The sequence below is a fragment of the Falco rusticolus genome, chromosome 9 (genome assembly GCF_015220075.1).
Source record: "Falco rusticolus isolate bFalRus1 chromosome 9, bFalRus1.pri, whole genome shotgun sequence".
NCBI lineage: Eukaryota > Metazoa > Chordata > Aves > Falconiformes > Falconidae > Falco > Falco rusticolus.
This window is the reverse complement of record NC_051195.1, coordinates 39,773,374-39,794,500: the sequence shown is the minus strand read 5'-3', so window position 1 is coordinate 39,794,500 and position 21,127 is coordinate 39,773,374. Positions and strand designations below refer to the sequence as shown.

At 47.4% G+C, this 21,127-nt stretch overlaps 2 protein-coding genes across 2 annotated transcripts in view; one reads left to right on the top strand and one right to left on the bottom strand.

Moving 5' to 3' along the window:
• Window positions 1–9,094, bottom strand: part of LOC119153454 (golgin subfamily A member 2-like) — a 54,215-nt gene extending 45,121 nt beyond the window's left edge. The window contains exons 1-2 of the mRNA XM_037400014.1: window positions 8,620–9,094; window positions 7,546–7,668 (exon numbers count right to left, since the gene is read on the bottom strand). Coding sequence (XP_037255911.1) covers window positions 7,546–7,668; window positions 8,620–9,012 — 516 coding nt within the window. The 5' untranslated portion in view covers window positions 9,013–9,094. The remainder of the gene's footprint in view (window positions 1–7,545; window positions 7,669–8,619) is intronic.
• An 807-nt stretch (window positions 9,095–9,901) lies between these two features.
• LOC119153457 (DNA repair protein SWI5 homolog) lies at window positions 9,902–12,491 on the top strand. The gene is given in 6 exon segments (XM_037400019.1): window positions 9,902–9,920; window positions 10,407–10,528; window positions 11,630–11,672; window positions 11,674–11,728; window positions 12,188–12,231; window positions 12,233–12,491. Coding segments are annotated over 5 exon segments (288 nt in total). The 5' UTR covers window positions 9,902–9,920; the 3' UTR covers window positions 12,257–12,491.
• The last annotated feature ends 8,636 nt before the right edge of the window (window positions 12,492–21,127 follow it).

Genomic DNA, 21,127 nt, shown 5'->3' with positions numbered 1-21,127 from the left:
CTGGAGCAGCACATTTCGTTCTTGCGGCTAAAACAGGAACAGTCAAAAGTAAGGAGGAAGCGAGTGGTGCGGCAGAGCGGTAATAAGGGGAGCAGCGGCGATGATGAAAATGCTATCGGCAGACGCGTTACAGAGGGGTGGAGGAGAGTGCGCTTGGAAAGTATGAAAGAGGGAGCGCACGCGTTTCCCGTGATATTACAAGATAGACACCCGGGCCAGTATCAGGCATTTCACTGGGAAATGATTAAGGAACTACGGAAAACTGTCACGCAAAATGCACTATATTCTCCTTTTACACAAATTTTGTTAGAGAACGTGATGATGGGTCCGCAGCTAGTGACTCTGCTAGAATGGATCCGTGACAAAGTGCTGGACTTTCCACCTGATGGCACCTGGAAAATTCCTGCCTGGCAAGCAGTCGGCAGGCGATTGTGTGATGCTGCCGTGGAGGGGGACTCCGTGGCAGGCATGTGTTTAGCGCCTTGCTGGCAAATTCTGACTCCTCTTTTGCCAAGCGTGGGCTAATTCTACTAACGGTGCTAAACCAGGGGAGGCTGTAAATCCCCCCGACAGCGCGGCTCTTCTCAACACACCGTCGACGACGGCGATTCCCTCCACACCTCCTCTGCCCCCAGAGCTCCTGTCACTGATTGCAGCGACCCTCACAGCACAGGACCGAGCGCGGGAACAGGACAACTCGGACAATGATTCCATTGACACCGATAAACCTTTGGACCCAGGTCCTATAGACCCGGAAGAGGAGCTAGACCTTTTTCCTCCTCCCCCTGATGCACTGGCTGTATGTTCGGGGAGGGTGAAAGGGGGTCTGAGGGATCAGTGGCAGCAATGCAGGCGGGAAGCGCTTAAGCGAGGGCATTTGGGAGGCGCCATGGCACGTTCACTATTTTGTCAGCCAAATCAACCTGCAGAGTGGCAGCCTGTGCAATACGAGGCTGTTAAAGGGTTAAGCAAAGCCGTGCGGGAAGGGGGGATCCATAACACATTTGCTGTGTCCCTTCTTGGAGTGATGGCAGAGCCTTATACACTCACACCACGTGATTATTGGAAGTCATTGCTTTGTGTGGTACGCACGCCGACGCAGTGCATGTGGTTATCTGGTTTTTGCGAGCTATGTGTAGTGGCCTCGATTGAAAAGCTTAATCGGGGAACTGCTGTGAACTGTGAGCCGTTGGCTGGAGAAAATAATTGTGCCGACCAATCCTGTGACTCAGGCAAGGCATCCCAGGGACAGCTATTTGCAGACGGAGGAGATGGCTACGAAGGCAGTCCGGGTAGGGGGATACGGGAGTCTGGGCGAGCCTCTAGTGCGTCCTTCGCCACGGTCTTGCAGGGTCCTAGAGAGTCATAGACTAACTTTATTGATCGGCTTCAGAATAGTTTGCAACAACAAGTCGAGCATGAGGAAGCTCAAGGGTTGCTTTTAAAACAATTAGCTGTGATAATGCCAATGAAAAGTGAACATGGGCATCGCAGCCCTTGCACAGGCGCAACCCCAACACGTGTCAAATGGTTATAACCCAGAACTCACAGCAGACTGTAACTCCCAGGTTGAGTTCTGGAATGCAGCGTGACACGTTTTGCTTCTCTAATCTCTTCTGTAAGAATAGTGCACGCTCTTAACTGGCTTCGTAAATAAGGCTGCTGGCTTGCTAAAGAAAGTAATGCTACAATACTATTTCTTATTTTTCCTGGCTTATTAACAGGTGTCGCTTCTGTCCGTCGTATGTTGCTACAGAACCGAGTTGCTATTGATTTTTATTATTAGCGCAGGGACAAGGGTGTGAAGGCTTTGATAGGTTGCGTTACGTCAGTCTGAGTGACCACCATGAATCAATCCACAAAAGCATACAAAACTTAAAACAAAGATCCGCAGCAGAGCCAGGGGTGGGAGGCCTTTGGTCTCTTCTCACGGCTGGGAAACTTTGGGCCGTGGATCAAAAGTAGTCCAGGATTTATTATAATCGCCTTAACCCCCGTATTGATGTTTGCCTTACGTCTCCTATGCCTTTTTGTCCTGTATTCAGCGTTTAGCTGAGTGTGACATAAATCAGGTCACGGGCACCCAGCTACACACAACCTTTGCCTTGTCGCAATTCACAAGCAAAAAAGAGGAGGATAGAGAACGTCTGAAGAGATATACAGGAGAGGAAAATAGGGAATGGCTGACCTAACGAGAGATGAGAGAACAGCTAGGTATTGTGAAGGAGAGGAGGAAAGATGAACACGGTTATCTAGTGACAAATAGGTGTCTGCATGCGTGTAGCGGTACATAGCTATGCAACTGCGTGAATGAGCTCTGCCCTGAGCCTGGTGGTACGTGCAGCTGTGGTTTGTGTCCGGGCTCAGAGATGTCAATACGGGCTTCTCTGTTACGGTCAAGTGTCTCTGGTTGCATTAAAAAACCAAACCAAACCAAACCAAACCAAACCAAAAAACACAGTGACTTTAATAAGACTGCAACCTGATCGAATTCCAAGAAATGTGAGATAAGATGAACTTCTGAATTTGTTCATAAGTTGTAATGGAGTGCTACCTATATATGAATGCTAGAACATAGCTCTATTTCAGTGTGACCAGAATTTAGCATGCAACTGCATCAGCATATTGACAGAATACCTTTTGAGTTATTTCTTTTTTTCATAACCTCTAAACTGGGAACAGCTCAAGGTGAAAAGAGACTGTTCAAATCCTCAGCTGTTGCCTCAGAAGGAATAACGTGTTCTTTGTGTACAGGTGAATTTAACACAGCTGAACATTTGTTTTGGGTTAGAAGTATCTGTCACACCTTCATCCCCACCACCACAACCTTTAAGGTCGGTGGGAAAAGCATTCTGTACTCTGTTGCAGCGGGGAAACTTCAGTTGAGCTGCAGTAGTTTGCGTACGTAACTGCAGCTCCTTTGGTGGAAATGAAGTTGTCGTAGAAGTTAGACTTTAACTTGAGTAACATACCCTTTGATACCTTGTAAGCGAGAAAGATTGTGTCCTGACAGCATGCTCTTTCCCACGCTTGTGCCTAGAGTTGTACTTGAAATCAGGTTGCGTGTTAAGTTTAAACCTAATCACACAGATATCTCAAAGTCCACAAAGATACATCACTGCTTAGGGGATTCTTGCGGTATAGCAGGTGCAAAACCCGTTCCAAAGTAACGATCTAGTGAAGCGTTTTCTTTCAGGAACACCATTTTCCCACTTCTCATAGATTATACACCATACAACGTAATATCTCTCCATAAAGTGTCTTGTGGCTAAACCGCATTCTGCAAACTTGTATTAGAAATAGATGTTTGCATTTTCACCTGCCGAAGTTCCCTAAGCTAAAGGATTGTGACCTAGGCAATGCTACGAAGCTCAAAGATCGTGACAACAGTGATGGAGAAGAGTGATTTAACACGTAGTTGATTTATGGTTCATACAGGACTATATCACACTACAAAACCGGTATTAATTCAGAGTTGTGGATGTACTGCATGTTCAGGTAATAGTTTCTCTACAATTTAAAAAAAAAAAAGTGACTAAGCTGTAAATACTGTATACTCTTATCTTTCCCTATTTTTTAAGCATTTTTTTATTTCCCTGTTTGTGTATAGTTTTCTATACCTATCTAGATATAAACCACCAACACAAAGCAACCAGAACATTTTGAGAAACTTTTATAGTTAACTTCTGCATTTAATTCCAGTAACAATCTAGAGGTGTCCATTCAGCTGTTTGCTTAGTTCCAAGTCTTCATTGTGTGCTCCCAGGTTCTTTGAAAAGCAGCAATAACAGTCGAGCAGTTATTTAAAGTGAAACTTTGCTCTACGCAACTTCCACTTCCATGCTTTAGAATGGAGGCACAGCGGAACACTCACCCAAGGGCAAGATTTCAAGAGCTCTTAAGTAGGTTTTATCTTTTCATTTTAGGAGAGAAAATGTTTCTTAACAGCTTACATACAGAATTTACAAGTTAAACACAATTTCTCATGCTCATTTATTTGATTAGAAGTTTCTGAAAAATATTTTCATAACACTTCCATAGCTTATTGCATGTTCTTGTAAATAATCATAAACCTGTATGTTGACCTCTGTAGGAAATGCACCGATAACAAGTTTAACATTTTGTGAACCCGACTGAAATGTACGAACGTACACATAAAAGAAGGCTAAAACTGGTAATTAAGTCATGAGACAGAAAACAAAAGAAAAAGGATGACAACTCCATAACATGGTAAAGCAACCTTTTACCAAAAAAAAAAACCAAAAACCCAGCAAAGAAACAAAACCAAAAACCACAAACAGGGGTGAATTGTAGAGAACAGAGACAGTGGGTTGTTTCGACATCGATAATGTGCAGCTGAGAACCTGCAGCAAAGAGTCACATAACTTTGAGGGAGCACGAGAAGAAACCAGCATGAGACAGAAAGAAAGGAGGGATGTGATCTCACCTGTAGAAGGCAAGTGAACAGCAGAGAGTGGCCTGTCGCAGCACTCTCCAAAGGAGCCAGCTGCAGCCAGGTCTTTTACCATCACACTCTCCATGGCAGTCCCTCTGCTGCCTTCTAGTCTCGCCTCATCCAGGGCACGCTCACCCTCTCTGCTTCTTCCTCGGCTGCCCAACCGCTTCACAGAACCAGCCACAGCTGCACCTTGTCTACACCAGCCAACCCACCGCCCCTGAAGCCAGCCCACAGCTGTACATTGTCAGTGCTGATTAACCCAGCTTCGTTCCTCTGCAGTAGCCTACAGTGCACAGCGCTAAGGAATGTGTTGTACGAACCTTCCGGGCTGTTCCGCGTCGATTCACAGTCAGTTACAAAAACTGAAGGACATGTCACAGGGCTTACGGCAGGAACTATTGGGAGATTGGTTGCGGAATCTTTTCAAGTCTCGGGGAACCACCAGATGGTTGCAGGAGTTTACAACACGCGGAGGAATATTGCTATTGGTAATTGTAGTTTTATTGACCATTTTTCCCTGTATGCCGAACTGTGTAAGACCTATGATTCAAAAGTAGTTTAACCTCTAATGTTGTTTCTGTTCAAAATAAAGACGGGGGAAGTGTAGAGAGCTTTATGGCCAGTGCTGGAGGCCACGATGCCTGTGAAGGGCCTTGAAGGCTAAAGAAGAGAGAAAGTACGATAAGGTTGGCTGAACGCCTGGAAGGAAGACGGGGTATGAAGCAAGGCCAGAGCGGATGCGCGATGCCACATCTCGGCGGCTGGCTGGCTGAGAACATGAAACCCGCAGAGATAAGAAAGAAGAGAGAAAAAAAACGCAAGAAGTTCAGTGCATTTGCAGCTTAGTAATTGACCAATTATACGTGGCCAAGAAGTGCGTGAACAGTATTGATTAACCAAGGATATTTTAGTATGGGGCGCGTGAACAGCAAACGAGGATATTATAAGCGTGGGTTCTGGACTAATAAAAGGTCTTCTGGTCGAACTCAGGAGTCCACGTCATCATCTCCGCAGGCCACATGCTCCTCCTTCTCGTCTGCCATTGCATGGACCTGCAAGGCCACACCATGAAAGTCAAAACAGCGTTCATGGTGCATTCACTCCTGCCTGTGTTTGTCTAAAGCAGCTGTGATGCTGCCCCTGGTGTTACCTGTTCAGAGAGCTGCTGCACCTGCTGCTGCCAAATGCTCCACACCTTCACTTTCTCTACATACTGCTCTCTTTCTGCCTGGAGCTGGTGAACGGACTCCGAGAGCTGTTCAAAACAAAATTAAACACAAAGAAAATCGTATTGGCTAAATAAATTTGGCAGTGACCGCTTCAGGGATAAAGCCTGAAGAAACCAGTGTTAACACAAAGCTCAGGCTGCATTCTTCTGCCACACAAGTTTCTTTACAGACATGAAGATTTGAATGTCATTTCGTACAACCCCTGAGCAACCTGGGTTTCCAGGCCTGCCTTCTCCTCCAGTGCCACCTGCAACTGCTGCTTTGCATCCAGACTCCCTGCCTGATTTGACAACTGCCAACAAAAATCAAAAAGTCATGGCAAAATGTTAACACTCCACTTCTGCATAGCCTTTCCCCTGACAGTAACCTGCCACTTATGATCCATGTTGCAACCCTAAAGTGCTCCGACTCACGGTGATGTCCAATGGAAAAAAAAAAAAAAAAGAAAAAAAGAGGGGGGAAAGGAGATTTCTGTGTTTCACAGCCAAGAAAGCTGAAGTGGCTGAGACGGGAAGGGTCTGCCTCGCGTTAAGACACCAATGGCAGCAGAAGCTCATGCCAACAATCAGCTTTTCTGCCCTATTAGCGCCAAGTGAGCTTCTGAACAGCATTCTCCTGACGCAGGATTTTTACAAGACGGCAACTGGAAAAAGAAATCTGTCATGACATATTGCAATTAAAGATTAGTTTTCAAATGATTTCTGAAACCCCAGGCACAACGGTCCACATAACAGCCAATCAGATCAAAATGTATCTCTCCGTGCCAAGAAAACGAGAGCGGGGAAAAAACTGGGAAAACAAGAAGGAACAGAATTCTCCTTTTTCAGAACAGGACTAAAACTGCAGATGCAGGTAGGCCTGCACTGCAAGACCAAATGCCAGCTCAGCAACAGCACCGGACCACCCATCTTCACCTCACCCTCCAGTGTGAAACCAGCCTCTTTCTCTGAGATCTAACTTAAACTGAGCTTACGAGCATTCACTGAAAATAATCCCCGTGACAAGAGCAAAACCCCAATCAAAATACATGCTTTCTGGTGCTAGACAGGCACACCCAGCACCCTCAGAGCTAACAGTATGTCACGTCACTCGGGTTCTACCGGTACGCAACCTACACGTACAAGGTCCAGCTGGAGGGACTTTCAGCTTTTCACTCTGTCTGCTGGACAGAACGGCTGCTGTATTATCACACAAAAAAAGGAGAAAAGGAATACCAAAGGCAAATCGGAGTGAACTCCGTTCCGTCTTGCGGGTTTCACTGCATCTACCTGGTACCGCTGGTGATTACTATAGTTACGTTTATTGATAAAAGACGCACAGATATGTAGTAAATACGAGTTACTTTATGACAACTGAACTGAAGCAATGGTAGGAAAATAAGCTACCAAAAAGAAGCAAGTGAAACGAAAATCAGAGCTTTGCCACAGCAACAGCGGAAGACAACTCTGGGCTACCAAATTTGACTTCCCTGAGCTTCTATCCCAATTTGATCAAGCCTTACATTTAAATAAACTGCCCAAAAAGCATTTTTTTAAAAAGGCTGGGGTTTTATGTTTGTGCCTGAACACGTTTCTGTGACTTATTGGCATAGTTCCTGCCCTTTCCTCTTCAGAAGCCTGGCAACATGAAGACGCTAAAGCCTGTAAATGCTTGACTCAAAGGATCTGACTTCCTGCCTAAACCTATTTAAACCCAGCACTGGAACTTGCCAGACTGTGCATCCCCTGCGCAAGTTTCATTGCCTGTTGTAAAACGGGTTGGCAGGAGTAACTAGACAGCTTCCTCAGGGCAGCTGTTCAGAAAAACCAAAGAGCAAGGAGGCAGCAAATGAGCTGGGACAAAGACCGAGGCACTCACATTCTCTGGAGGCTGCTGGTCATCGCCCGTGGGAGTCTCGGGCCGACCGTCGTCTTTAGTTTTGCGTTTTTTCTTAGCTCCTGCAGCTGCTCCAGGGCTCTTCTTCTGCTGATACTCCTTCAGCTGTGAAAAATAATAATAATAATGATCTGAAATCCAAACAGAATATGCCTTCCGCGAGAATGATGTCAACCCCCCAGCCCCAACTCCACTGGCTAAAAAGACCAAGAGAAATGCTCTTCAATGAGTTTGTCGCTCCGGCGGAAGAAAAATAAAAATCAAAACACGTCCAGAAAAGGCTAACCTAAGATCTAATGTGATGAGTGTTCAACTTTTGTATACAGCTAAGAGTTTTTGGGAAACGACTTGATACTCCATCCTGCAACTACAAGGAGATGAAAAGAAGTATCTTGGGGTGGAGTATTTTTAGGGTTCTAACTAAGAGCATTAAGGAAAAATGAATAAAGGGCAATTAAATCTGAATGTCAAGTGAAACATCAACACCTGACAGTAAGGTCTCCCACTCTGTGAAACACTTTGAGAAGGAACATTACAGTCCTTACAGACAAACGCCACGTTAATACAAGCAGCGTAGTCACTGTGAACTAAGGGGAGAAGCAACCTACAACGGATTTTTCAATCGCACCCGCTTCACCCCGGAGAAGCTAGTCTGATAAGCCATTCGCTTGAATTCGGCTGGGTCTTCCGAGCCGAATCGTTTGTGCTCCAGCAGGGTGAAGCCCCCAGGCAAGCGAGCCCCAGGCAGTTCGGTCAACTGCCCGTTTCCCCAGCCCGCAGCCCGCCCTCCGCCCCCCCGCCGGGCCGGGCCGCGCCGCGCCTCGGCCTCCAGGTGGAGAAAGAAGGACCCGTTATTGGCAGAACTCCAAAATGGAAGCCCGAACCGCTCCAGGACACTTTCCCCTCGCAAGGACTTTCACATACGCCGCCCACGCCGCGGCCGGGGAAATAAGTAACATGAGACCAAAAAAACCCAAAAAAGGGTGTGGGGGAGGCCAGGGGGAGGGAAAACCGCCAAACCGAACCCGGCAGATCCACGGCACCGCCGCCCCTCACCTTCTCCTTGCCCGCCGCCAGCCAGCTCTGCCCGCTGCCGTCCGCCACGGCCGCCCCGCGCCTGCGCCGCCTTAGCTTCGCCCACCAGCGGCGCCAGCAGCCAGGGCCCGCCCAGCCTGCGCTGCCGCCCTGGAGGCCCGGCCCATCGCCGTGCCGCGACGTGCCCGGCCCACCGCCGGGCCCCGCCTCGTGGCCGGGCTCCACCGGCTCGGGCTCGTCGGCGGGCCGCGGCTCGTGGCCGGGCTCCACCGGCTCGGGCTCGCCGCCAGGCTGCGGCGGCTCGGGCTCGCCGCCGGGCTGCGGCCCATGTCCGTGCCCCACCGGGCCCGGCAACTCTGCTTTTGCCTCCTTCTCCTCAGGAGCAGGTGCCACCTTGCAGTGCCTGCTCCCCATGTTGGAGCCCGCACCGCCCGCTGCTCGGGTGACAGCCCGCACCGCCCGCTGCTCGGGTGACAGCCCGCACCGCCCGCTGCTCGGGTGACACCTGGCTGCCCGGCGTGCCCCACCCAGAGCTCACCTGCAGCTTCCCGGAGACGTTTGTTCCCCGGCGCTGACGGCACAGCGGGCCCTGTCGCTGGGAGACTCCACTTCCCAGCGTGCCCCGCGGCGCGCCCGCGCCTGCCGCTCCCGGCCGGCCCCGCGCGCACCCGGCCGGCCCGGCGGGAGGCGGCAGCCCTGGCCGAGCGGGTCCCGCCGAGCGCGGGTCGCAGCGCGCCCGCCCCGCCGCGGCCCGGGCCCGGGCGGTAGGAGCCGGGTCCCCGTGTTACAGATTTGCTAACGGTTACAATTAACTAACCTTATTTGATTTTATAAAATCATTTTCATAGAACTGTAGAGGAATAAGAAATATATTTTAGTGGAACTAGCAGCTGCACCACACAAGCTGCTGTGGAATCCTCTGTACAGCCCTGTACCAAGGCCAAGGACTGAGAGCAACCGAATGAAACAACTCGTAGCTACCTGCCAAGAAACCGTGAACGTTAATAATAGTGATATAAAGAAATTGTATGGAATGGGGACAATCAGTTCCGGGTAAATATATTTACACAAAGAATGTAGGTCTAGTAATTAGGACTCACTCACGCACCCGGCCGTCCATAAAGAAGTGTCTGCTTATCTCCCTCACATCGGGGTCGGCAAGTTTTTCATTCCGAGATTTCGGTACCAGCCGCTCCCCGCCCCCGCCGCGGGCCGTGCCTGCGCTGAGGCGGCGCGGCCCGGCCCCTGACGCGGCGCCGCTCTGCTCTGCCAGGGCCTCCGGTGGCGGCCGGCGGAGCGGCGCGGCCGGCTGCAGGTCCGCGGTGAGGCCCTGCGCGGGCTGGGGGGAGCGGGCCCTGCTCCAGGGCTGCCCCGGCCGCCGTCTGTGGCACGGCACGGCACGGCCCGGCCCGGCCCGGCACGGCCCGGCACGGCACGGCACGGCCCGGCACGGCACGGCCGGGGGTGTGTTTTCTTGGGGCGGAGCTGCCGGCCTCGCCCCCCGGCGCTGCCTCGTCCTGGCAGCGCCTCTGAACACCGAAATTGTGGGGGTTACGGTCTTATTGTCACCTGACGCTGTAAATCTACAAAACGCCGTAGAATATGATGGGGGGCGGGGCAACGTTACAGAAACCCATCAGTCTTTTACCTGAGCTTCCCCCCTCCCTGCCCAGGAGACACGTTTTCCCTTTTTTCTCCTCTTTTATCCACTGACAGACACATCAGAGGATTTTCTGGTTAGTGCCCCCCAGCACCGCAGCATCTTCCCCTGGGCTGAGGTAGCGTGAAATGTCTCCTGTGCTCTACAGATGCCCCGTCCCGCGTCCTGCCGACCTAATGGAACCAGCCAAGAAGCCCTGCAGTATGAAATCGAAGAGCTGAAGCAGAAAGACCTTGCTCTAGACCAGGAAACTGCACAATTCTTGTCCGAGTACGTCCTTGGCCAGCTCAGTGTCCGCTGTGATGCCTCAGTTGGTTTTGTTTAAAAAAAAAAATACGGTCTAGGGCTTAGAGCTAAAAGCCGTCCTCTTACGCCACCGTTTTTATCGTGGTGTTGTGCAACGTTGATTACAGCATTGTTTTGATTTATGGGACCCGTTAAGGGAGAATTCTTTCCACTTTATTTGGTAAAGCAAACCCAGGTTTCACTAGGAGCTGGGATAGGAGCATTTTAACTTTACCCCAGGTGTTGCTGAGGCAAATTACCTGTGAACTGGGAATGAATGGTTTTAACCGTCGTGATGCTATGGCACATCATGCTACCAGAAGGCCTTGTTCATGTGAGAATTAAAATTGAGATTGTGGCTTGTATGACCTGCCCGGTTTAGCCCCGGATGAAACGGTTTCCTTGTTTGTTCCATCCCGATCAAGTGTCTATTTCTTTCCTGTCTGAAGCGAGTGGGTTAAACGTTGGTGTTCAAGAAGCAGAGGTGTTTCCCAGGCAAGCGAAGGGCCTGGAAAGAGATGGGTGCCGCTTACAGGGTAGCGCAACTGCTTTAACTGTGGTTTCTTATGACCTACTGTGGCAGCTGCTTATTAGCAGCTCTTTTGAGATCAAGTTGCTGCTTGGTTTTTAAAGAGAGGGTATCTCTGTGGGTTATTTGTTGCAAAGGAGTGTTATTTTCTAAGGTCACGTGTAGTACAGAGAATGGAAACGGCAGAGCAACAAAGGCTGTTCCCAAAGCTTTTTTGCTTTACCACCACGCCTTTTTTTTTCACTAGCTACAGATTAGAGATACAGATATAAACTGAATTCACCACAGCCTATTCCTGTTCCTACTTGATTCTGAGAATTCGGGTGGGTTGGGGTTTTTTTGTAAGTCGATGCGGCAAAAAAAACCCCACTCAAAATGAGGGTCTGCTCATTTGTAGCTTTCGTGTTGATGACTTGCAGCAACTGTACTTGCTGCCTTCGGATTCTGCTTTGGGTAGTGCCAGGCTTGAGCGTCTCAAATCTCCTTGCTGTGCTGGGTCAGTAGGGGCAACACTCGCCGTGCGGCATTTTTGACCTTTTCTGCTTTTATTGCTACAGAGGCTACAGCCTGGAGGAATTGGAGCAGCACATTTCTCTGCTCGCTCCATGAGTACAATGATATTAAAGATGCTGGGCAGATGCTGCTGGGCAAACTGGGTAAGGAAGGGGAAAACTGTTGATGAACAACTCAGTCAATGTTTTCATGTAGACAGAGAGAGAGAAGGTACTACGCCACGAAGGCAGAGCTTGTTTTAAAGATTCTTGAATTCTAGGGCTTTCATTGCCCAGCCACTTGTGCAGGCACAAACACTTCTGTCGTTATTTTCGCAGGATGTGTTTAGAACCGAACATGCGAAAGAATTGTCATCTACTGCTATTTTAGTCTGTGTTATGTACTGCCAAACTTTGTTCAGTCTTACCAATTTTTGTCAGTTTTGCTCTTCATATACTTTAAAAGAGTGTTGAGACAAGCAGAGAGCGCAGCTGCAAAACCTTAGGTTGGTTCCTTAGCTATGGGAGGTTCTGTGAGAGAGTTAGGGGCTACTGGGAGGAAAACACAACTTTTCTGACTGGTCTGATACTTCTGTAATGAAAATAGCCGTCTTTCTTTTCCAGCTGTTATCCGAGGGGTTACTACAAACCAGCTCTGCCCTGAATACATACGATCTGGAGCTTAGCGACTAGTATTGAACCTGAAGATTGCCCCGTCCTGCAAAGCTGACACTTACTGGGCCGTGACGGTTTGGTGTGGTATTGGTTCAGAACGGACAGAAGGTGGCCTCAGAAGCTGTGTGTGGAATTGCAACAGCGCGTGCATGAACAGCCTTATTTCCGAGCAGCTTTACAACGTGAAAGCTGTTGAATCTGTCAGCTGTGTCCTGCTTGTGGGAAAGGGATGTAGGACTTTGGATGATTTTGTCTCCTGTCTGATGGGACAGTATATTTTTTTTTCGTTTGTTGGAAAGGCCGTAATTCAGGTTGATGTGAAGACTCTTCCCGTGGAGACCTTGCTTCTCTCCAGCATCCAGGGGCTGTTTGGTTACTGAATAATAGAGGAAGCGAGGGCATGCAAACGTGCAATGTAATAGCTGCTTTGAAAGAAAAGAAAAAACCCTCGGAAGCAGCAAGGGAAGAAGGCTGAATTTGTGGTGGCTTGGGGGTTGGTTTTGTTTTATGATCACATCTGGGTGAGTCTGGGTATTCTGCATTTTTGTACTTAACTGCTCGGGTAGCTAGAGGTTCTGTATCATTTCTGTGGTGAATGGCAAAAGGTGAAGTTGTATTGAACTGTCCTGTCTGAATAAAGCAGCTGTCACATTTCTCAGGAATTCACTTATTGAAGAGCCTATAAAACAGCGCGTGAACCTGGGAGCAAATTCTTAACCTCTAATCTGAGACAACTGGAACATCTATTACTCAAATGTTTTCTGAGGACTCTCAATGGTGACGGTGTGGCAGCGCTACCCAGTAATGGGTAGGTGCCGAATTACCTTTACTGCTACAGAGGCTACAGCCTGGAGGAACTGGAGCAGCACATTTCGTTCTTGCGGCTAAAACAGGAACAGTCAAAAGTAAGGAGGAAGCGAGTGGTGCGGCAGAGCGGTAATAAGGGGAGCAGCGGCGATGATGAAAATGCTATCGGCAGACGCGTTACAGAGGGGTGGAGGAGAGTGCGCTTGGAAAGTATGAAAGAGGGAGCGCACGCGTTTCCCGTGATATTACAAGATAGACACCCAGGCCAGTATCAGGCATTTCACTGGGAAATGATTAAGGAACTACAGAAAAATGTCACGCAAAATGCACTATATTCTCCTTTTACACAAATTTTGTTAGAGAACGTGATGATGGGTCTGCAGCTAGTGACTCTGCTAGAATGGATCCGTGACAAAGTGCTGGACTTTCCACCTGATGGCACTTTGCAAATTCCTGCCTGGCAAGCAGTCGGCAGGCGATTGTGTGATGCTGCCGTGGAGGGGGACTCCGTGGCAGGCATGTGTTTAGCGCCTTGCTGGCAAATTCTGACTCCTCTTTTGCCAAGCGTGGGCTAATTCTACTAACGGTGCTAAACCAGGGGAGGCTGTAAATCCCCCCGACAGCGCGGCTCTTCTCAACACACCGTCGACGACGGCGATTCCCTCCACACCTCCTCTGCCCCCAGAGCTCCTGTCACTGATTGCAGCGACCCTCACAGCACAGGACCGAGCGCGGGAACAGGACAACTCGGACAATGATTCCATTGACACCGATAAACCTTTGGACCCAGGTCCTATAGTCCCGGAAGAGGAGCTAGACCTTTTTCCTCCTCCCCCTGATGCACTGGCTGTATGTTCGGGGAGGGTGAAAGGGGGTCTGAGGGATCGGTGGCAGCAATGCAGGCGGGAAGCGCTTAAGCGAGGGCATTTGGGAGGCGCCATGGCACATTCAGTATTTTGTCAGCCAAATCAACCTGCAGAGTGGCAGCCTGTGCAATAGGAGGCTGTTAAAGGGTTAAGCAAAGCCATGCGGGAAGGGGGGATTCATAGTAGTTTTGCTGTGTCCCCTCTTGGAGTGATGGCAGAGCCTTATACACTCACACCATGTGATTATTGGAAGTCATCGCTTTGTGTGGTACGCACACCGACGCAGTGCATGTGGTTATCTGATTTTTGCGAGCTATGTGTAGTGGCCTCGATTGAAAAGCTTAATCGGGGAACTGCTGTGAACTGTGAGCCGTTGGCTGGAGAAAATAATTGTGCCAACCGATCCTGTGACTCAGGCAAGGCATCCCAGGGACAGCTATTTGCAGACGGAGGAGATGGCTACGAAGGCAGTCCGGGTAGGGGGATACGGGAGTCTGGGCGAGCCTCTAGTGCGTCCTTCGCCACGGTCTTGCAGGGTCCTAGAGAGTCAGAGACTAACTTTATTGATCGGCTTCAGAATATTTTGCAACAACAAGTCGAGCAGGAGGAAGCTCAAGGGTTGCTTTTAAAACAACTAGCTGTCATAATGCCAATGAAAATTGCAAATGGGCATCGCAGCCCTTGCACAGTCGCAACCCCAACACGTGTCAAATGGTTATAACCCAGAACTCACAGCAGACTGTAACTCTCAGGTTGAGTTCTGGAATGCAGCGTAACACATTTTTGCTTCTCTAATCTCTTCTGTAAGAACAGTGCACGCTCTTCACGTGCTTCGTAAATAAGGCTGCTAGCTTGCTAAAGAAATTAATACTACAATACTATTTCTTTTTTTTTTCCCCTGGCTTATTATTATTAACAGGTGTCGATTCTGTCTGTCGTATGTTGCTACAGAACCGAGTTGCTATTGATTTTTATTATTAGCGCAGGGACAAGGGTGTGAAGGCTTTGATAGGTTGTGTTACGTCAGTCTGAGTGACCACTCTGAATCAATCCACAAAAGCATACAAAACTTAAACCAAAGACCTGCAGCAGAGCCAGGGGTGGGAGGCCTTTGATCTCTTCTCACGGCTGGGAAACTTTGGGCCATGGATCAAAAGTAGTCCAGGATTTATTATAATCGCCTTAACCCCTGTATTGATGTTTGCCTTATGTCTCCTATGCCTTTTTGTCCTGTATTCAGCGTTTAGCTGAGTGTGACATAAATCAGGTCACGGGCACCCAGCTACACACAACCTTTGCCTTGTCGCAATTCACAAGCAAAAAAGAGGAGGATAGAGAATGTCACAGGAGCACCAACTCCAGCGTGGGGCAGCCTGCCATTCTTGTGTGCAGGGATCCTATGGGGAGAGGAGCAAAATGGTGAGTGGGAGCCGTCCTGGAGTCTGTTGGGTCTTGTTTGGATGGCAGTGGTGGGGGAGGACAAAGTGTGGGAGATGTGAGGCTGTTACAGATTTGCTAATATTTAAGATTGATTGACTTTATTTGATTTTATAAAATAATTTTTAATAGAATACATAGAAATAAGTAAAATTTGTCAAGAGACTAGTCTAAAGTGGCCTCAGGCTCTTCCACTGGCATTATTACGAATCAGGGTACAGCCAAAGAGTGGAACCTCAGTCAGTCCTTATGAATTATTATATGGAAAACCATATGAGTCTCCAGAACCAAATCCAAACATACATGTAAAAGGAAAACAAGATGTGTATAACTATTTGCTTTCTCTAAGGAAAACTTTGGCTGCAATTCGGAGTGCAGTAATTTGGAATAGACCTTTATCCCTGGAGAATTCAGAGCATGATTTCCAACTGGGAGACTATGTCTATGTGAAGACTTGGACCTCCGAACATTTACAGGAACGTTGGAGACTTTCCAGAAACTGTTAACCACTTTTACAGCTATCAAGATTGCAGAATCAGATGTTTGGATACATTATACTCAAGTGAAGAGTACACCTACTCCATGGAAGATTGTCAATCGTGACCCAGAGACTTTAAAACTGACACTGAAACATGTCTAATTTTTTTATATCAGATTTTGATTGGGATTTTTTTGGATTTTATTTTGGTCGGTAGTGCTGGTAGGATCATGGGCTGACTTGGTGGATAGGAACAAAAGACAACTAGAAACAGAACAAGTAATTGACATTCCCAAACAAATGATTGAGGAAAATCTGATGTTGGGATTGATTAAAGGATTTTCCAATTTGCAAAATGTTACACACATTACTGCTTGTTTACCAATACCGAGGGCAGTAGGTGAATCTATTCCATGGGGAATTTTAACCATTAATCTGACCAATCTGGAACATAAAAATGAGACCACCTATTGTTACAAAGGCCAGTAACTCAATGGTATGAACAAGTAAAGGTTATTAGAAAACAGTGGAAGTTGCCAGGTAAAGAAACAGATTGTAAAAAACTACCGAATTATGATTTTATAACAGGATCCCGACCTAGTGCCATAGCTCGAGTTCTTTTTCCTGGGGGTCCAAATCCCTAGTTAAGATGGTGTTCTTATGATGAACAACTTAAAACCAACGTAAACAAAAGTATCATGCAACGGAAGTGTAACAAAACTGGCCAAGGTACACAATTAGTAGAACAACGGGGCTCTATATGGTCCATGGCGATATTTTCTCAATTCCAGTAGATGGCCAGAACTCCTTGGTATTTTACCTGGGATGGAAAAACTTTTGCAGTTTTACCCTGGGTCTATGATAGAGCATCTTCACTGAGAGAGAAGGAAAGTAAAATAGTGTCATGGTGGAAAGGTGAAAAAGTGTATGATTGCAGCAATGCAGACTTAATAATTCAACAAATTCCTCCTTTGGCCGCTGCTTTAAAATATGGTTGTTTTTGCCGAGGTCTTAAAAATACTCTCAATTTAACCAGCACTTTTACACCCAGGAAAGGAACTCTGTTTAGTTGCAGAAAATCTACTATTCAAAGTCCAGGACATTTAATTTGGGCATTAAGTGACGGAACCTGGACAACTCATCTACCATTAGATGGTAAGGTGAAACAAATCACTTTAGGCATGCCAACATTGTGTCCGATTTGGAAAAAATCACCATTTAGAGGATCCCTAGAAAGTTTAAAATTAAAACTAACCAAGAGGTCTGAGACAGATGATGATACTTGGAATGAACCCTCAACAGGAGTAAAAATTGGCTGGGCACTTGAATCGCTTTTGAATCCTATAGCATCATATAGAAATAGAGAATGGCTTTATCAGTTAACAGGTCAAGTAGAAAAATTAACAAATGTCACCAAAAAGAGGTTTAAGGAATTGAACATACAGTTACAGGCGACTTCCAAGATTACTTTGCAAAATAGAATGGCATTAGATATGCTCCTACTTAAAGAACATGGGGCATGTGTATATCTCAAGGATAGACTGAACCACAGTTGCATTCACATTCCAAATGTCACTCAAGATGTGGAACATGATCTGGACCTATTAGGTAAAATTGAGAAAAGATACAGAATCAATTCAAGAAGATATGTTAGAAGATTGGCTGGGGAAAATTTTTTTAACAAACTGGGATGGAATTTGAGCTCTTGGATACAATCCATAATCAAAACTTTGTTTCTGTTACTGATTGTCTTTCTGATGATCATGCTAGTATATGCATGTTTGAAGAAACAGTTTACCAATAGAATTTCAGTCAATCGTATGAGAGAAGTACCAACTATTCCATCAAGACATAGTCCACCACCAAAATATGCTGAAACAAATGATATGTAAATAACGTGAAAGTATTGAAATAATAATTTTCAGCACTTTCAAAGGGGGGAAATGATACAGATTTGCTAATATGTTAAGATTGACTTTATTTGATTTTATAAAATCATTTTTATTAGAAATATAGAGGGATAAGAAATATATTTGCACAGTAAAAGCTGTTATGAAATCCTTTGTACAGTCCTGTACCGAGGCGAGAAGAGTGGGCTAGAATCAGTGTTTAAACTTAGGTAATAAATTTAGGGTTTGAAAGGTTTCTTTGTAGTTAACTAGTCTTCCGTATGTAGAAAGTGTATTGAAATGTCAGAATATAGGATTTATGGAAACTGGGGAGAGTCGACTGGAACAGCTTGTAGTTACCTGCCAAGAAACCGTGAATTTTAGTAAAAGGTAATTCCGGCAGGGGGAGATCGCGACCACCGACTCATATACCACCTACCCAAATTGTACCCCAGACCCATTTCTGGACCTTTCTAACCTTTACTGCACAGAATCGGATATGGGAGGAGAATATGTTAATGGTTTTTGGGAAATATCATGATTATGCATGAATACTTAATGAATATGCATGAGTAAGTTCTATATATGGTGTCTGATTTTGAAACTTGGTGTGTGTTGATTGTGAGACGACTCACTCACGCACCTGGCTGTTAATAAAGAAGTGTCTGCTTATCTACATCACATTGGTGTCGATAAGTTCTTCATTCCGAGATTTCGGTAACAAGGCCACCAGACCACTTACCTGTTGGATGAAAAGCTCCCTGGTGTGTAACCCTCCCATTCCCTGCCTTCAGCAGATCAGTCCAGCTGGCCCCTTGGCTAGCTCTGCATTTCCCTACCGTGCAACCAACACCTTCAGGCACCTGTGTGGATTTTAGCATTTGCCCCAGCTTTTCTGTTCTGGAGGTATTGCCTGGTCTTAGGGTGGCTGAAGCAAAGAGGAGGCTTATGCCCTGGGTCATGCTGTGGACCCTTCTTGAGATTATTTCTCCTGGGACTTGGAACCCACCAAAATGGTACACACTGTCTCCTTAGGAACAGCCAGGTGAGAGCGGCTGGGAGTGAAACCTCCTTCCTCCCAGAAGCTATCTGGCTCTAAGGCTAAAGCAGTTTTCTCCTCTGAAACGTAATAATGAATTAATTCTATGAGCATTCAGTGAAAACATGCTCTCAGAGGATCTTGCACCAGCAGCAGAGCTAGGGGACTGCAGCACAAGGTTGCTTGCTAATGGCATGCAAACAGAAGTAATAGCTTGTGGCTTTGGTCTCCCTCACCACTGTTGGTCTTTGTTCACTTCCCCATATCGGTCCCCTCGGGATCTCCCGTTGCCTCTTCCACGGCCCTGCCCAGGGAACAGCACATAGCCTGGGCGGGCTCCATCGAAGACCTGGCCAGCTGCTACCCTGCAGTGGGATGGGCACAGCACAGGGGGTCCCTGCCCATGAGCAATCACAGTCTGAACAAAAAAAAAAGCGAGTGTTATCCATATGTTGGAGGGTTGATGCTGATTTACCTGTGGTAAATCTGAGAAGCCAGTCCAGAGCATCTGACCTCTGGATGCATGTGTGAACTGCATACACCTGTCCCCCAGCACCCTGCAGGTTGAAGCTTGCTGCACCGAGCCACAGGCTCCCAGTGAGGATGCATCTGGCTGGGGAAGGGGCCTGTCTCCTGGTGGTCTCTCCTTCTGTTCCTGGATTTGCAGAACGCTGTGAGTTATGGAGGGGCAAAAAGGGAGAGGGAAAAGTTTGTGACACTGATGGTTTTTACCTTGGCTGCAGTGTAAGGCTTTCTCTCACCCAAGATGTGCTCTTGGCAGGCAGTCGATGCTGCAGTTAGTGCTGCTGGGAAACCTGCCTGACCGACACAGGGTCACTGGTGCTCAGAGCCCTGTAAACATTGCTCCAGAGCAGTCAGGGGCACTGCAGGCATAGAAAGATATCATGATATTGAATTGCATTCACTTCACATTTAGAAACTTGAGGGCAATGGTCAAGAGTCTTAATCAGGAGGATTAGAAGTGTCATTTGTTTTTTGAAGTGAATAAATTGTAATAGTAATTTTCATGTAAAGGACATGCTTGACATGGCTAGCATACAAACCTGCAGGCTGATTGATTTTTGCAAGTGACTTGAGACAATGGCTTTAAAGCACTGTACAATTAAGAGAAACTGCCTGTTTCTCCGTGTCTTGCTAGGACTTTCTGTATTCGCATGCTAGTGGGTTAGACACTTCAGTTTCCAAATACGACAGTCTCAGGATATCCCAAATTTTGTAATTAAAGGCAGCTGGAGGAGAGTGCAAACACCCAGTGCCCTGCAAGTCACCTGTCAGGGATTTAAGTGCAGAGCCAGGCTTTTCCTGAATATAGGGCTTGCTTTTATGGTCTGTCCACTAGTGTTCTGCCTTAAGAAACTGAGCGTTGAACCCTGGACTGGAACTGTGGTTGAACATGCTAGGAAAAACATTTCTATTCAAAGCAAGGGCTACCAGGCAGGTTATTGTAACAGACCTCTTCCTAGCTGGCAACTTAAATTTGTAAATAGTCAGTTGCACACACAAATACAGTTTCGCAAATAGCTTGAGCTGAGAAAGGTGACCATATATAAATGTTACTCAGTAGCTCCTTCTATTCAAACTTCCGTTTAACCTGCATGCATAGTTCTAGAGATAATTATGAAGTCTGTTACGTGAACTGTCTTTAACCAAGAAGAAGGGAAGGAAATGAAATAAATCTACAGCTTCAGAGAAGAGGTGGATAGGAAAATCGAAGCTCAGATGTTAACAGGTCAGCTGCTCACAAAAGTGTGTTTGAGCCAGTCAGTTCAAGGAGGGCTCAGTAGAAAATGTGGGCAAGAAATGTCTGCTCAATTTCATTCCCAGCTGGTGGCCTGGGTGCAGCAATACCTGCACCCCTAAGGCATTGGGAAGAGCCTCTTTGCTCAGTGACTGGTTGCCAGCTGTGTCTGGGTGCTCAGGGGCATTTCCCAGCACCTGCGGTCCCACTAGATAAGCTGTTCAAAGGGTGTGCCTCCACTGTCTCTGCAGCCTGTGTGTAGAGGCCACGTGTCCGTAACAGGAGGGTGACTGCTGGATCTGCCGATACCTCAACCCTCTGTGACTTTGCTGTGGGTTGTGGTCCTCAACGCGCAGCGACATGTATTGCCCCTCGACTGCAGGGTTTAGACTGAGCCAGACCTCTCGTAGCTTACTTGCATGTTGGGCCTTCCTCCTCCATCCCTTGCAGCATCCAGGCTTTGATTGGCAGCTGTCACTGCATCGCCCTTCTTGTGCTGGTGCAGCCAGCCCCCTCGGTGCAGAGCAGCAGGGCTTCCCACAGTCAGAATGTGGCCGGCGTTCTGCCCGTTCCCTCCCGACTGGCTTCTTGCATGCAAGGCAAAGCTCCGTTGG